We start from the raw sequence: 17,602 nt of genomic DNA, 5'->3' as shown, positions 1-17,602 counted from the left end.
GACTGATTCTGACTATCTGGATCAGAAATGTAAACAAGGCCACAATGAGAACATTCAATGTCAGAACAGATACAATGGGAAGCATTTTGTGATCCACTGTCATTGACACAACGAACAACTGTGCGCACATTTCTATGTGAATACCTGCTACTTCTGGTTTATGCTTGTGGAGTAGCATCCAAACGCCCATTGATTCTGTGATGGGTATTATTCAATTATGGATTTACTGGTATGCACAAAAGAAAATGAATCACAGAGTCCTATATAGTGACATACATGTACTTCGATAATAAATTTACTTCGAACTTTACAGATTCAACGCCAACACAGTTAAATTCAGTACATCCCAGCATCAGATCGCTGTTTCCCTCTAAGCTGCGTGAGTGCACGGCAGTGCAGTAACTGAAATACTCCCGCGCACATTGCCCTTGTTGCCGCGCAGCTGGAGTTGGACGCAACTAGAAAAACTTTACAGAACATGGAAGATTTTCTTTGTTGTACTGTATTTCATCATACCTTTCAAATATTAAATAAAATCATCTGTGAGCTTCAATATTCATTCTAAATATTCATAGTATGCATATTACAAAAAAAAACATTTAAAGTGCAGCGCAGTTTTCAGGCGGTGTAAAAATTTCCTGCTCAGAACAATGGTTGCAGCTGTCAAAAGAAATTAGAGGCATCAGATTCACTTTACACTGGGTTCACACCCTTGGTCACTCTCAATGAATATCACCCAGTTGCACTCACGTGGATTGTGCGAATTGGAAATAACATCTCATCAACTCTGGCACACCTCAAGGATGTGTGCTTAGCCCGCTGCTCTACTCACTCTACTCCCATGGCTGTGTGCCAAGGCACAGATCAAACACCATCTATAAATTTGCCAATGGTCAGGTCAAGTCAAGTCAAGTGTATTGTCATTTCAACCATAAGCTGCTGGTCCAGTACACAGTAAAAACGAAACAATGTTCCTCCAGGACCCTGGTGTTACATGAAACAACACAAAACTACACTAGACTATGTGAGACAGCACAAGGCTACACTAGACTACGTAAAACAACATAAAAACTGCACTAGACTACAGACCTGCACAGGACTACATAAAGTGCACAAAACAGTGCAGGGCAGTACAATAATTAATAAACAAGACAATAGGCACAGTAGAGGACAAATTACAATATAATAATAATTGATGTAGACATCAGTCTAGACTCTGAGCATTGAGGAGTCTGATGGCTTGGGGGAAGAAACTGTTGCACAGTCTGGTTGTGAGATCCCGAATACTTCGGTACCTTTTGCCAGATGGCAGGAGGGAGAAGAGTTTGTATGAGGGGTGCGTGGGGTCCTTCACAATACTGTTAGTTTTGTGGGTGCAGCGTGTGGTGTAACGTCTGTGATAGCGGGAAGAGAGACCCCAATGATCTTCTCAGCTGACCTCACTATCCACTGCAGGGTCTTTCGATCGAAGATGGTGCAATTCCCGAACCAGGCAGTGATGCAGCTGCTCAGGATGCTCTCAATACATACTCAGCAGAATGTGGTGAGGATGGGGGGTGGGAGATGGACTTTTCTCAGCCTTCGCAGAAAGTAGAGACACTGCTGGGCTTTCTTGGCTATGGAGCTGGTGTTGAGGGACCAGGTGAGATTCTCCACCAGACGAACACCAAGAAATTTGGTGCTCTTAACGATCTCAATGGAGGAGCCGTCAATGTTCAGCAGAGCGTGGTTGCTCCGTGCTCTCCTGAAGTCAACATCTCTTTTGTTTTGTTCACATTCAGAGACAGGTTGTTGGCTCTGCGCCAGTCTGTTAGCCGCTGCACCTCCTCTCTATATGCTGACTCATCATTCTTGCTGATGAGACCCACCACGGTCGTGTCATCGGCGAACTTGATGATGTGCTTCGAGCTGTGTGTTGCAGCACAGTCGTGGGTCAGCAGAGTGAACAGCAGTGGACTGAGCACACAGCCCAGGGGGGCCCCCGTGCTCAGTGTGATGGTGTTGGAGATGCTGCTCCCGATCCGGACTGACTGAGATCTCCCAGTCAGGAAGTCTAGGATCCAGTTGCAGAGGGAGGTGTTCAATGGCACAACTACTGTAGGCAGAATTTCAGATGATGATGAGGAGATGTGCAAGAGCAAGAAGATAGATCAGGTAGTTGTGGAGTATCGCAGCAACAACCTTGCATTCAACGTCAGTAAGACCAAAGAACTGATTATGGACTTCAGAAGGACGTTAAAGGAACACACAACAGTCCACAGTGAGGGATCAGCAGGTGAGCAGTTTCGATCTCCTGGGCGTATTCATCTCTGGAGACCTATCCTGGGCCCAGTATATTGATGCAAATTGCAAGGAAGACAAGATGATGGCCATATTTCATTTGGAGTTTGAGAAGACTTGGTATGTCACCAAACACGCTAGCAAATTTCTACAGATGTACCTTGGACAGCATTCGAACAGGTTGCATCACCGTCTGGTGTGGAAGGGCCACTGACCAGGATCAGAAAAGGCTGCAGAAAGTTGCAAACACAGCCAGCTCCAGCACAGGTACTAGCTTCCTCAGTATCAAGAACATCTTCAAAAGGTGACGCCTCAAAAAGGTGGCAAACATCATTAAGGGCCCCCATCACCCAGGACATGCCCTCTTCTCATTGCCACCATCAGGAAGGAGGCACAAACACTTGAAGACAAACACTCAACATTTTAGGAATAGCTTCTTCACCTCCGGCACCAGATTTCTGAACAGACAATGAACCCCTGTAGGCTACCTCACTAGTTTTTTGCACTACTTATTTAATACAGTCACATTTCTTTTCGTAATTTATATATTTTTTTAAATTATGTATTGCACTGTACCGCAGCTGCAAAACAAACAATTTCAGGACATCTGTCAATGATATTTAACCCGATTCTGATTCTGATCAATGTCAAACTGTTCTTTGTCAATTGCAGGATAAGAACTGCGTTAATGCTGGCTTCAAAGTTCCCGTTTACTTTGATGAAATGAGACAATGAACTGTTAAAATAGAACACAGAACTGGAACAGGCCCTTTGGCCTACAAAACTAATCTCTTCTGCCTCCAGAATGTCTATATCCTTATATTTCCCTCCCTCCATGTGCTCATCTAAGGATCTTCTAAAAGTCTCTAATGTATCTGTCTCTACCACCCCACACAGCACGTTCCAGGCCCACACCACCCCGTGTAAAAAAATTGCCCCTCATCTCTCCTTTGAAATTGCCCCCTCTCACCTTAAATGCATGCCCTCTGGTATTAAGACAGTTAAACCCTTGGGAAAAAATATTGTCTGTCCACTCTATCTATGCCTCTTATAATGTTATAAACCTCTGCTAGATCACCCCTCAAAAAGAAAACGAAGTACTAAAAGATTAGAAAGTTTGCTGCAACTTTGCAGTCTGGATTAGTAACTGCGAGTATGATACACAAAGTTTCATTTACCTAATGAAACTTAAAATATACATTAAAAGTACACGCAGAATCAGTTTAAAGCTCTTTCACAGATAGGTCATTCTACAGCAGATGCCGTTCCTGTGATCATACATTTAACTGGTCCCAAAAAAGCTGTAGGAGCTCTCCCAGCTCGCTCTCTCTCCAATACATTTGGACATTGTGGTTCAGAGGGTCTGTTCCTGGGCTGTGCTGTTCTATGCTGCAGAGACACCCACACAGATAATGGCCATTCAGCCCAATGGATCCATGCTAGCACTTGTGCTCCTCCTATTCTCTCCATCAAAACCCACCATTGCTTCTCTCCATCTCTTCCTCCTCCAGATTTCTTTAACTTCCCCTCAACTACATCAATGTTTGCCACAATTATTCTTTGAAGTAGAACTATGTTCATAGCGAAGTTTTGTCTAATTTCCTACACAAGATTTATTAGATACTCTTATTTGTAGCTGCTAATTTTAGATCATTACCTCTACCCCACTCACGTTCAAAATCCCAGCAACCCAGCAAGTCAGTGGGAGTGAGAAGATGCTCCTATGGGAAGTCACCAGGAAGTCTAGAACACCTCTCCACAAAAGCAAGACAGAAAGGTGAGAGATTAGCTGGAAAACATATTTCACATTCACAAGGAGTTACAACTTAATTTAGTTTCTCATACAGCAAATGGCTTAGCCTACATTCCTTCAGAGCTTCACTTCTGTATAACTATTTTGCTGCAGTTTAACATCTTTAATTTTTTTAAACATTGACCTTCCTGTTAAATGTCTTTGACCCAAAATGTTAACTTTGTTGCTGTCTCCACAGAAGTAGTTTTGCCAGAATTTCCTGTTTTCAGTTGCATCACACTTGCTATCAGATTTTGAGCTGGGAACAAGAAGTTCATCTAAGTACAACGTAGACACAGATGTTGCCTCAATATGATCCCTAGAGACCTATAACATGGAAACAGCTCCTTTGGCCTGACTGGTTCATGATCATGAAATTGTTCATGTAAGCTCGTCCCATTTGCCAGCATTCCATCCATATCCCTCTAAACCAGGGATTCCTAACCTGGGTCCAGGGGCACCTTGCTTAACGGTAAAGCTCACTGGCATTAAAAAGGTTGGGAAACCCTGCACTAAACTGTTCCCTGTACCTGTCCAAGTATCTCTTAAAAGATGTAAGTATAGTATTCAATACAATAGAAGATGCCCTATTTCACCCATTCTCCATCACTCGTTCCCCAGGTGACACCCATTGTCACAGACCCCCTTCAGACCCAAAAAGCAAACTCCCCTGCCTCAAATAAACTCAGTGATTGAAATCACAAAGCCTCCGAAAAGAGAATTCCAAAGAATTACAATCACACTTCAAGATATTTCTCTTCTTAAATGGCTGACCTTAACCCAAGAATATACCTCAAGAAAGCACAGCAGCACTTCCACTTTCTGTGGAGTCTAATGTGAGGGGGGGGGCCCCCACCTCTCAATCTAACCAAATTTTACAGGAGCACCATTGAGTCTTCTGAGCTGCTGCATCACTGTCTGGTACAGGAATTGCAGGGCTTCTGACTGCAAGACCCTACAAAGGTCTGCTGAGAGAACCATCAGGTCTCTCTTCCACCCAGCTGAGATACTTATCAGGATCACTGTGTACGCTAAGCCTTCAGCATTGTCATGAGCCCCTCCCATCCGTCCCACAATCTCTTTGATCCATCAGGGACTTCTTGAAGAAGCAATGCCTCAAGAAGGCAGCATCACTGTCAAGGACCCTCACCACCTAGGACATGCCCTCTTCTCACAACTACCATCAGGGAGGAGGTATAGGAGTCTGAAAACTCACTCTCAATGTTCTAGGAACAACTTCTTCTCTGCAGTAAGCTTTCTGAACGGCCCATGAACGTAACCTCATCTCAGACTGAAACATTCGTCTCCATAAAGGCTCCTGACCTGCTGGGTTCCTCCAGCATTTTGTGTGCGTTCCTCGCTATTTTGCTTCCTTTTTGCATTACATTTTTTTTAATATTGCTTACTATAACTAACATCAGGCAAGAGGTACCTTAGCATTAGGACAAGGACTGTTAGGATGGGAAAACATCTTCTCCCAGGGCATGAAACCAATGAACTCCTGCCACCACCCAACTCTCAGCAGATACGAAGCGCTAGCAATTTTAACTTGTGACCTAAATGCATCTTATATTAAATGTCAATCTTCTGGGATAGACTTTATTATTTGTTAATTTATTTGTGCTAATATTACTTTATGTGCTGTGGTGTGAGTGATATGTACTGTGTTTGTACACCTTGGTCCAGAGGAACATTATTTCATTTGGTGGTGTACACATATATGGTTGAATGACAATAATCTTGAACTTGAACTCAGCTCTCGACATTTCCCCGATTAATGTCCGCCAGCACCACTTCCTCAAGAACCTTGGAGCATCGGATAGTGTAGCACAGGAAGTGGCCCTTCGTGATGGAAATGAGGCAATCAGGGCCAGGGAACTGAAAGTGTTTGAAGAGATTAAGAGTATGTGAAGTGTCACAAATGTGGGTGAGAAAGGACTAAACAAGTGGGATAAAATGGAGTTGAAGCATGTCAGAGTGAAGGGTCTTGGCCCGGAATGTTGACTGTTTATTCCCCTCCATAGATGCTGCTTGACCTTCTGAGTTACTCCAGCATGTTGTGAGCATAAAACTAAAATGTTCTGTGGGATTAATAAATGGATACAGTAGACACTGTGGCCACTTTATTGGATACAAGTGATCATCCGCTGCTGTAAGCCCATCCAATTCAAAGTTCAACATGGTGTGCATTCAGAGAAGCTCTTCTACACACCACTGATGTAACACAGGGTTATTTGAGTTACTGTCACGTTGAACCAGTCTGGCCATTCTCCTCTGACTTCTCTCATTAATAAGGTGTTTTCCCCCCACAGAACCACAGCTCAATGGACATTTTTCTTTTTCCCACCATTCTGTAAAGGGGACAGCAGGGGTTCCCAAACTTTTTCATGCCATAGACACATAGTATTAACTGAGGGGGTCTGTGAACCTCAGGATGGGAACCCCTGTGCATGAAAATCCCAGGAGATCAGCAGTTTCTGAGGTACTGAAACCACCCCATCTGGCACCAACAATCATTCCATGGTCAAAGTCACTTAGATCACATTTCTTTCCCACTCTGATGTTTGGTCTGCATGCTTTTATGCATTGAATTGCTGCCACATGACGGGCTGATTAGATATTTGCATTAAGAAGCAGATGTGCAGGTGTACCTAATAAAGTGGCCATTGAGTGCATGTTCCATTAATGTAATTATGGGTAGGAGGGTGAATGTTTCCATAAGGTTGTTATAGCCAGGGGTGGGGTAGCGGGGATAAGCTCTCACTACCTACTAAATACTCCCAATGGCATGCAGCCCGAATAGCCCCTGCCAACCAAGTCCAGCTCCTGCTGTTTACATGTGGCTTAGTTACTAAGCCCAGCGGAATCATTTCTATTGACAGGAAAAAGAGCAAAGGCTGGTTACTGGCACCTTAAAACCAGTTGCTCTGGGCAGATGGGGCTCATCAGCTGTGGTTGGCAGCTCACTGAGAAGGAAAACTCTGATCTCAAATTTCCACAGCCTTGTAGCTATACCCACTCATGGGGAAGGCTTCAGGAATAAACCCCAAGGAAAAATCCAGAGCTGGAGTCCCTAATGCAGTCCTATTTTGAGTTCAACACTGGTGCCAAACTGTATCGACTTCTGCCATTCCTTTGAGTTCAGCAGCGGTGTGGAGCGAGAGGGGCTGTTGCACGGGCAGCAGCTTGCAGTCCATACCCTACTGCCCTGGTTTACGTACTTGCGATCGCCAGGATACAACATCCCTGGTTGACCCAACTAATGATGGGCCATTATTAGGGTGAATATAAAACATTGAATGGAAACAATTATAAGCAGCTGATGTTGAGCAACATGAAATGGGGAGGTATAGAAAGCGGCCTTTTCTGATTTATGGGACAACAAAAGTTGGGGATTGCCTGTACTTCCATCACCTTTCTTTTCAGCTTCTGAACACAATCTTAGCCTTTATAACCTTCTGATTGTAGTAACTATTCTCATAAATCTTTTCAAGTGCTTTTAAAATACCCTCCCATCTTTCCGACTACAAGAACTGAACACCACTCTGGTTGATATCACTCCAGTGGTTCATAAGGGTTCAGGAGGGACCCCTTGCTTTCAGATTTATTATCAATGACATGTGTTGTTTTGCAGCAGTACAGTGCAATACATTAAAGAATTGCTATATGTTACAATAAGACACATAAATAACAAACAAGTAGTACAAAAGACCAAGCAAAAATCCGAAGACAGAGGGGATGAAGCTATTCCTGAATCGTTCAGTGTGTGCCTTCAGTCTCCTGTACCTGCACCTTGAGGGCAGCAATGAGAAGAGGGTATTGTCCTGGGTGAGGAGGACATTTAATCACTCACACTCTTTCAATTAAGGATATAATCACAAAGATTTTCTGCGGATGTTGGAAATATTGCTGAGATGCCAAGACCTGATGAAGCGTCTTGGCCCAAAATTTTGGCTTTTTTTTCTCTCATCCATAGAGACTGCCTCACCTTCTGACTTCCTCCAGCATTTGTGTGTGTTACTTTTGATCAAGTAAACTTTATGCACGATTTAGATGTATTAGGCAGTTGCTGTGCTACATGCAACAAAAATGTTCAACACTTACGCAAAGTTAGAAAGACAAATATGGAATAAAATGTGAATAAACACATAATTCCAGCATGTATTTAGAATGTAAACATTATAAAAAGTGGTTTAAAGTGTTTACAGTGCAGTGACTGAGTTAATAGAGTGGGGTGGGGTTGGGCTAACTAGAATGGTTGATCAGATTAACTGCCTGGGGGAGGGGGGAGGGAAGAAATTTAAAGTGGCATGAATTTTTTGCTTTCCAAAACAGAGCAAACTGTTTAAAATTACTTCAGGAAGTTTTGCTGGAGAGAGGCAACTCTAGATACTAAAAAAGAAAGTGAAAACAAGAGTACCTACCCTGCTAAAGAAAAGACAAAGAGTTACTGCTCAACATGTAGTCCACTTTCTTTATAACAAGCAGACTTGCTGCTCCCTTTCAGGAAAGAGGTTTGCATTTAATGCTTTCCATATTCCTTTCAGAATGCTCCAAAATGCTTTACAACTCAATCCAGGCATTCTAATTATAATCGCGATGTGACAGAAAAGAAACAGCAGAAAATTAGCCAACATCAAGCTCCCACCAACAGAAAGGAAAAAACACCATTTATTTCACACTAAACATTGGTTGAACAAAAGGAGCATTGACCCCGTGCTTCCTTGAAGAGGCATGAGGCCCAAGACCACTTGGAAGGTTCGGAACCAGGAGGGCAGTGGTCAAATATTTCAGGACTGAAAAGAGATTCTGCAGATGCTGAATATCTTGAGCAATGCACACAAACTACTGGAGGAACTCAGCAGGTCAGGCAGCATCTATGGAGGGGAATAAACAGTTGAAGTTTCAAGCCGATCGATGAACACAAATGTCAGCGCAAAATGTCGATCGCTATTCTCCTCCATAGATGCTGCCTGACCTGCTAAGTGTTTCCAGTACCTTGTGCATGTTGCCTCAGCTTTTTCTGTCTTTATTTCAAACTTTTTTTTTCCTTACAGCCATCTGCTTTTTCCAGTTTGTTCAGAAGTCCACACTCCTTACCTTATCCATACGATCGTCTTGGACCCCAAATTTCCCTCCATATCCGTGTGAGGCGTTAGGCCCATCCGCTAGCTCTTTCTGTTTGAGCGATTTATGCTCTTGTGAGACATTTTCCCTCAGTTCGTGCAAGCTGAATAGGGTGAGACAGAGAATATTAAAAGTGATGTCCCACTGTACAAAGGACAACCTTCCAGTAACTTCAACTTGAAATTAGTCTGATATCTGGATGCATTTGTATTACCCAAATTAGTCTGAAATCCAGGTGTATTTGCATTTCTTAATCTAACAGAGACCAAGAAAGGGAGGCACCTCTTTGTATATTTCCACAAAGTGATCCAACCTGCATTTCTTTTCTATTCTTTCTTGATCAAATGATTTTTTTTTTGTTTCTTCTTGCAGAATATTCCTTGAGACAATTGAAACAAATATTGATGTCATTACAAAGAGGGAGTGACAATGACTATATTTCATTTGGAGTCTGAGGAGATTCGCTATGTCATCAAAGACTAACAAGTTTCTACAGATGTACAGGGGAGTACATTCTGATTGGCTACATCACTCTCTGGTGTTGAGAGGCCACTGCACAGAATAGGAAATAACTGCAGAGGGTTGTGAACTTATCATGGGCCTCTAGCTTCCCCATCATCAAGGACACCTTCGAAAGGAGATGCTTGAAAAAGACAGCATTCATCATGTAGAAACATAGAAATTTACAGCACATTACCGGCCCTTTGGCCCACAATGTTGTGCCGACCGTGTAACCTACTCCAGAAACTGCCTAGAATTTCCCCACCAAACAGCCCTCTATTTTTCTACCACCAGGGACAAGGTACAGGAGCCTGAAGACACACATTCAATGTTTTAGTAAAAGCTTTTTCCCCTGTCAGATTTCTGAATGGACAATGAACTCATGAACACTACCTCAGTACTCTTTCCTCTCCCTTTTGCACTACTTACTTAATATTTTAATATAAATTTATTATACTGTATGGTACATTTTACGTATTGCACTCCACTGCTGCTGCAAAAGAACAAGTTTCACAACATGTCAGTGGTAATAAATGTGATTCTGATATCCAAGTCTTGAGAGAAATTGATCCAGGGGACACTGAGAAGCTGTTTCGACAGGCTGGAGAGTGCAGTCTCAGGATGCAGTGATGAAACTCTGCACTAATAGGGTACTGTAGTTGTCTCACACTTCCAGAAACCCAGATTCGAATCCTACTCCCATTTCTGCCTGTCCAGAGCTCACATCGTCTCCCTGCTACCCAGTTTACTCCCCCCTCCCGAAGACTGCTGGGTTAATTAGCCTCTGTAAGATACCCTCCCCCCCAGTGTAGGTGGCCGGTGGGAGAACCGGGGAGGTATTGATGGGCACATGTAAGAGAATCTACGAGGGGTGATTGATAAGTTTGTGTCCTAAGGTAGGAGTCAATTTTAGAAAACCTAGCACATTTATTTTTCAACATAGTCCCCTCCTACACGTACACACATAATCCAGCAGTCGTGGAGCATACGGATCCTTTTTTGTAGAAGTGGTCCACAGCAGGGGGTGATTGATAAGTTTCTGGCCCAAGATAGAAGGAGGTGAGTTATACAGCTCTCGTTACGTGCACGTGCAGTTCCACTCTGAGTGATTATGCAGAAAGTTTGAAGTTAATAACATCTCCTACTTCCATCTGTTCGCTCTTGCGACTATCATCGAGTATAGTGATTTCAGATCATGCTCCAGTCACCCTGTCCATAAATTTTTCTGGTTCTCCTCAAATGAATAAACATTGGCATTTTAATCCAACCCTGTTGTCGGATAATGACTTTGTAAAATTTACGAAGGGCCAGATAACTTTTTTTTCTAAGTACTAACATGTCATCTGAAATCTCATCCCAGGTTGTCTGGGATGCCATGAAAGCATATCTGAGGGGTCAAATAATTTCATACACTGAATTTGATAAGAAAGACCTGCTTAGGGCGTTCAGATTTGATTGGTTAAATTAAAGCAATAGACCAATTATATGCCCAGACTAAAAATCCTGAATTGTATAAGGAGAGAGTAGAACTTCAAACCAAGTTTGACCTTATCGCCACTCGGCTGGTTGAACGCCAACTTCTTGAAAGTAACGGCCGATTTTATATTCATAGGGATAAGTCCAGTAAGTTTTTGGTTAACCAAGTAAAACGCTCTAAAGCCAAACAACAAATTATAGAATTCGAATGGGAAATAGGAACATTACTTCAAATCATTCTGATATCAATGTCACATTCAAGAGCTATTATTATCGACTTTATACTTCTGAATCTTTAAATGAGAATATCCCAGTTGAACATTTTTTTTTAAATAGTTTAAATATTCCTTCGCTTTCCCCTGACTTTAAAGCAAAACTCAATGAACCATTATCATTAGCGGAAATATCATCTGCCATCTCTGCATTACAGTCGGGTAAATCTCCCAGACCTGATGGCTTTTTAGCAGAATTCTATAAATCATTTTCTTCTCTGCTTTCGTCTCAACTATTTTTAGTTTTATCATGGTAAATTGCCTGCATCATTCAACGAGGCATATATCATTCTTTTAGCCAAAAAAGGTAAAGATCCGACACAGTGCTCTTCATATAGGCCGATTTCTTTATTAAATGTCGATGTTAAAATTTTGGCTAAAGTTTTGGCTCGTAGATTAGAAAACATTATACCCTCTTATTTCTCTTGATGCGGAGAAAGCGTTTGATTGTGTCGAGTGGAATACCTTTTTGCAGTTTTAGAAAAATTTGATGTTGGATAAAGTTTTATTACATGGATTAAATTGCTATATTCATGTCCCACCACTTCTGTTTTAACCAATTCTCAGCTGTCCCAGTCTTTCAGCCTTAAACGTGGCACTCATCAAGGTTGCCCTGTAAGTCCCTTACTCCTCGATTTGGCTATAGAGCCACCTCTCATTGTGTTTCGTAGTTGTGCTGAAGTGATGGGGATTTGGAGGGGAGGTGTTGAGCACAAAGTTTCCCTTTATGCTGATGATCTTTTATTTTTTATATCAAACCCAACCACCTCCTTACCCTCAATGTTTTCACTTCTTAATAAATTTAGTCAACTCTCTGGTTATAAACTTAATTTACATAAGAGTGAACTCTTTCCAATCAATAGAGAAGCACAATCTTTAGTATTTCAGGACCTCCCTTTTAAAGTAGTTAATAATCAATTCATTTATCTCGGCATTACAGTAACAAGGAACTTTAAGAATCTTTTTCGAGAAAATTTTACCAATCTCCTAAACTCTACAAAACAGAGTTTGACATAGTGGTCACCCTTGTCTATGTCTCTTGTAGGTCGTATTAATGTTATTAAAATGTATATCCTTCCAAAATTTTTGTATTTATTTCAGTCTCTACCAATTTTTATTTCTAAAGCTTTTGTCGATGGGTTAGATTCTATTATTTCATCTTATCTATGGCAGGGGAAACACCCTTAATAAAGCTCATCTTCAAAAATCTGAAAGGGAAGGTGGTATGGTCTTGCCTAATTTTCATTTATATTATTGGGCAACCAATATTCATTGTCTTATTTTTTGGTCTTTCTTCCACAATGTCTGACTGCCCAAAATGAGTGGCAACGGAGTTGAATTCTACTAAGGATCTTTCAATTCCTGCACTTCTCAGTTCCGCACTTCCTTGTCATTTACCTAGACTTATTGTTAATTCTCTTATCAGACATACTTAATATGGGCTCAGTTCAGAAAATGTAATGGTCTTCATGGTTTTTCTCTCTCTAGCCCTATTTTAAACAATCAGCTTTTCCTACCTTCTATGCAGGATTCAACATTTCACGACTGGCATAGAAAGGAGATTAGGCGCTTTGAGGATCTTTTCGTAGATAATCATTTTGCAACTTTTCAACAACTGTCTGTAAAGTTTAATCTACCTAATATTCATTTCTTTAGATATCTTCAAATTCGACATATCATTAACCCTTTGATATCAAACTTTCTTGAGATGCCTGAGAGAAATGTTCTGGACTTGTTTCTTTGCACTAACCCATTGGGTAAAGGTTTAATATCGGCCATTCGGGATAAGTTAGTGATTTTGAGGAGTGCCCCTTTCCATAAAATCAGAACTGCCTGGGAGCAAGATCTAATTATCTCCTTATCCGATGCGGTTTGGGATTTAATTCTTAAATCAGTCAACTCAACCCCTTCATGTGCTCGCCACTGCCTTTTGCAGTTTAAGGTTGTACACAGGGCTCATATGCCTAAAACTAAATTATCGCGGCTTTACACTGACATTAGTCCCATTTGTGATAAGTGTAAAGGGGCTGAGGCTTCCCTTATTCATATGTATTGGACCTGTCCTAGTCTTGAGAAATTCTGGAGAGAAGTTTTTTTAACCCTATCTCATATTCTTAACTGTCATTTAGAACCTAACCCTCCGGTTGCTCTTTTTGGCACCTCGGGTGAAGTAAATATGCGCTTGAATATGACTAAATGCTGAACATTATCTTTTGCCTCTCTTTTGGCTAGACGGTTGGTTCTTCTTGGGTGGAAAGATGCTGCCCCACCCACTCATGCTAAATGGCTTAATGATATTATGGCCTGTTTAGACCTCGAAAAGATTAATTATTCACTTCTTAATTGGGACATAAAGTTTCAAAAGGTGTGGGGACCTTTTCTTGAATATTTTCATAGTGCTTCTTCACGGTAAGTTTATCCTTTTTTTTAGTACGCTACAATCCCTTAATTTCAGCTTTTTTTCTTGAAAGTTATACTTTTTTTGTTATGAATTGTATTATACTTTTGGTAGTCAGCATTATATTATTTTTTTCCTACAGTTCTCTGGGGTTGAATGTTTTGAATGTTCTGATTATGATTTTTTTCTATTTGTAAAGTGGCTGGCCTAGGTTTTTCTTTTTTCAGTGGGAGGTTGGGGTGGATATTAATTTTACATAATTCTCTTTTGAGTGCTTTTTTTCTTAGTTTAAATTATATATTAGATTTGTTTGTTTTGCACTGTATAAATCTCCATTTTGTCATTGGGTTCCTCTTTATAGTTTCACTGTAGAGAAAGCAGGATCTCCCAGTGGCAACACATTTTAATTCCACATCCCATTCCCATTCTGATATATCTATCCACGGCCTCCTCTACTGTCAAGATGAAGCCACACTCAGATTGGAGAAACAACACCTTATATTCTGTCTGGGTAGCCTCCAACCTGATGGCATGAACATTGACTTCTCTAACTTCCGTCAATGCCCCACCTCCTCTTGTACCCCATCCGTTATTTATTTATTTATTATTATTCTCTCTCTCTCTCTCCTTTTTCTCCCTCTGTCCCTCTCACTATACTCCTTGCCCATCCTTTGGGCTTCCCCCCTCCCCCCTCCCCCTTTCCTTTCTCCCTGGGCCTCCTGTCCCATGATCCTCTCATATCCCTTTTGCCAATCAACTTTCCAGCTCTTGGCTCCATCCCTCCCCTTCCTGTCTTCTCCTATCATTTTGGATCTCCCCCTCCCACTTTCAAACCTCTTACTAACTCTTCCTTCAGTTAGTCCTGACGAAGGGTCTCAGCTCGAAACGTCGACTGTACCTCTTCCTATAGATGCTGCCTGGCCTGCTGCGTTCACTAGCATTTTTTATGTGTGTTGTTCACATAATAAATGCCAGATTTGTGATCCACAGAAAACCTACAGCACAATGCAGGCCCTTCGGCCTACAATGCTGTGCCGAACATGTACTTAATTTAGAAATCAGCTAGGACAACCCATAGCCCTCTATTTTTTTAAGCTCCATGTACCTATCCAGGAGTCTCTTAAAAGACCCTATTGTATCCACCTCCACCACCATCGCCGGCAACCCATTCCATGTACTCCCCACTCTCTGCGTAAAAAACTTTCCCCTGACATCTCCTCTGTACCTACTTCCAAGCGCCTTAAAACTGTGCCCTCTTGTGATGTCATTTCAGCCCTGGGAAAAAGCCTCTGACTATCCACATAATCAATGCCTCTCATCACCTTATATTCTTGATCCAGAATTTATAGTACCGTTACCACTAGATAATGTTGATTCAAACCACAGCTTTTAAGTGCCCAGACCAACTTCACTGAGTAGCATGGCCATTTATTGTGTTGTGTTAGACCATCAAGACATAGGAGCACAATTAGACCATTCAGCCCATCGAGTCTGTTCCATTATGGCCAACTCATTTTCCCCCTCAACCCAATTCTCCTGCTTTCTGCCCGTAACCTTTGACACCCTTACTAATCAAGAACCTATCAACCTCCGCTTCAAACATATCCAATCACTTGCCCCCATAGCTGATTGGGTGACAAATTCCCCAGATTCCTTCAGCTAAAGAAATTCCTAATTTCTGTTCTAAATGGATGTGCTTCTATTCTGAGGCTGTGTTCACTGGTCCTAGACTCGTCCACTATAGGAAACATCCTCTCCATGTCCACTATCTAGGCTTTTCAATATTCTATTGATATCAATGAGATTCCTTCCTCGTTCTTCTGAACTCCAGTGAGCACAAGCCCAGAACCATCAGATACTCCTTATACATTAACCCTTTCATTCCTGGGATCATACTCATGAACCTCCTCTGGACGATCTCCTCTGTCGGCACATCCAACCTTCGATAAGCAGCACACATGTGCACCAGTCCAGATGAAGGGCCTTGAACTGAAGCGTTGACTCTCCATTTCCCTCCACAGATTCCATCTCCACTGAAGGCCCAGTCTCTGCTTCCTGCTCGATACGCAACAATTCATCCAGGAAGCAGCTAATCACTGAATACTTCCTGCCATCGAGCCGCATTGTAAATGAGAGTCCACACATTTGGCACTGGCAGACTGGGTCTGTGACCCGGGGGGGTGGAAAGGAGGGAGACACAATGTTGGTAGCTGGGTGGAGTGACACAGTACAGAACAGCAGGCCAAACCACTGGGCAAGACAGGTGTGTACGAAGACAGCAGCATTCAAAGCTTGCCTCTGGCTGCTGATTCTACTGAACCGTCCAGGACTGAAGTTAAGGCCAAAGCCTGTTTACTGACCAACATACTTTGCTCTTCTCCATACTTTCTTTATATATTTATGTTTTTATTTTTAAGTTTATTTTATTGTGATTCATCACGGAATAGGGCCTTCGAGCCACGCCGTCCAGCAACCCCCAAATTTAATCAAAGCCTAATCACGGGACAATTTACAACCAATCCACTGGTACATTTGGAACGTAGGAGAAAACTGGAACACCCAAAAGAAACCAATACGGTCGCAGGAAGAACGTACAAACTCCTTGCAGGCAGCAGCAGAATTGAAGCTGGGTCACGGGTACTCTAAAACGTTGTGCTAACCACTATGCTAACTGTGTCTCATTACAATAAAAGCCAGAATCTTCACGAAGACCTGCCCAAGCAGTTTTTCAACACGTTTTGAGTGGTTTATCAGAGAAAATTAAAATACTCAAAGGAATGGTTTTCTACACACAGCTGACTGCAATAATGAAGCAGGTCACACATGCATACAGCAAGACCTAGCCAACATTCAGATATCTGCTGGAAATTCTTTGCAACACACACAAAATGCTGGAGGAACTCAGCAGGTCAGGCGGCATCTATGGAGAGGAATAAACAGTTGATGTTTTGGACCATGATTGTCCTTCAGGACAGGAAAGGAAGGAGGTAGATGCCAGAATATAAAGGTTGGGAGAGGGGAAAGAGCACGGCTAGATGGTGATAGCTGAAGCCAGGTGGGTGGAAAAGTAAAGGACTGGAGGAGAAGGAATCTAATAGGAGAGGAAGGTGGACCATGGGAGAAAGAGAATGAGGAGGGGCACTAGGGGGAGGCGATAGGCAGGCGAGAAGAGATAGAGGCCAGAGTGGGGAATAGAAGAAAAGGGAAAGGGAAGAGAATTTTTTTTAACTGGAAGGAGAAATCAATATTCATGCCATCAGGTTGGAGACTACCCAGAAGGAATACCAGGTGTTACTCCTCCATCCCGAGGGTGGCCTCATCATCGCACAAGAGGAGGCTATGAACTGACATGTTGAAACGAGATTGGGAATTGAAGTGTTTTACCACAGGGAAGCTCTGCATTTGGTGGATGGAGCGACACCAATGTAGAGAAAGCCCCACAGGGAGCAACAGACACAATACACGATCCCACAAAATTCGCAGGTGAAGTGTTGCCTCGCCTGGAAGGACTGTTTGGGGCCCTGAATGGAAGTGAGGGAGGAGGTGAATGGGCAAGTGTAGCACTTTAACTGCTTGCAGGGATAAGTGCCAGGAGGGAGATTAGCAGGTAGGGAATGATTAGTCAAGGGAATCACGGAGGGAGTAATCCCTGTGGAAAGCAAAGTGTGAGAACATAGAATAGTACAGCACAGTACAGATCCTTCAGCCCACAACGTTGTGCCGACCCTTAAACCCTGTCTCCCATATAAACCCTAC

General features: G+C 42.3%; 1 protein-coding gene across 3 annotated transcripts in view; it reads right to left on the bottom strand.

Moving 5' to 3' along the window:
• Positions 1-17,602, bottom strand: part of cttn (cortactin) — a 93,738-nt gene that overhangs the window by 50,438 nt on the left and 25,698 nt on the right. For all 3 annotated transcript variants that reach the window (XM_072272781.1, XM_072272782.1, XM_072272780.1), the window contains exon 4: positions 9,173-9,302. In XM_072272781.1, the coding sequence (XP_072128882.1) occupies positions 9,173-9,302 (130 nt within the window). The remainder of the gene's footprint in view (positions 1-9,172; positions 9,303-17,602) is intronic.

Source organism: Mobula birostris, chromosome 11 (assembly GCF_030028105.1).
Source record: "Mobula birostris isolate sMobBir1 chromosome 11, sMobBir1.hap1, whole genome shotgun sequence".
NCBI lineage: Eukaryota > Metazoa > Chordata > Chondrichthyes > Myliobatiformes > Myliobatidae > Mobula > Mobula birostris.
This window is presented reverse-complemented; position numbering and strand designations above follow the sequence as displayed.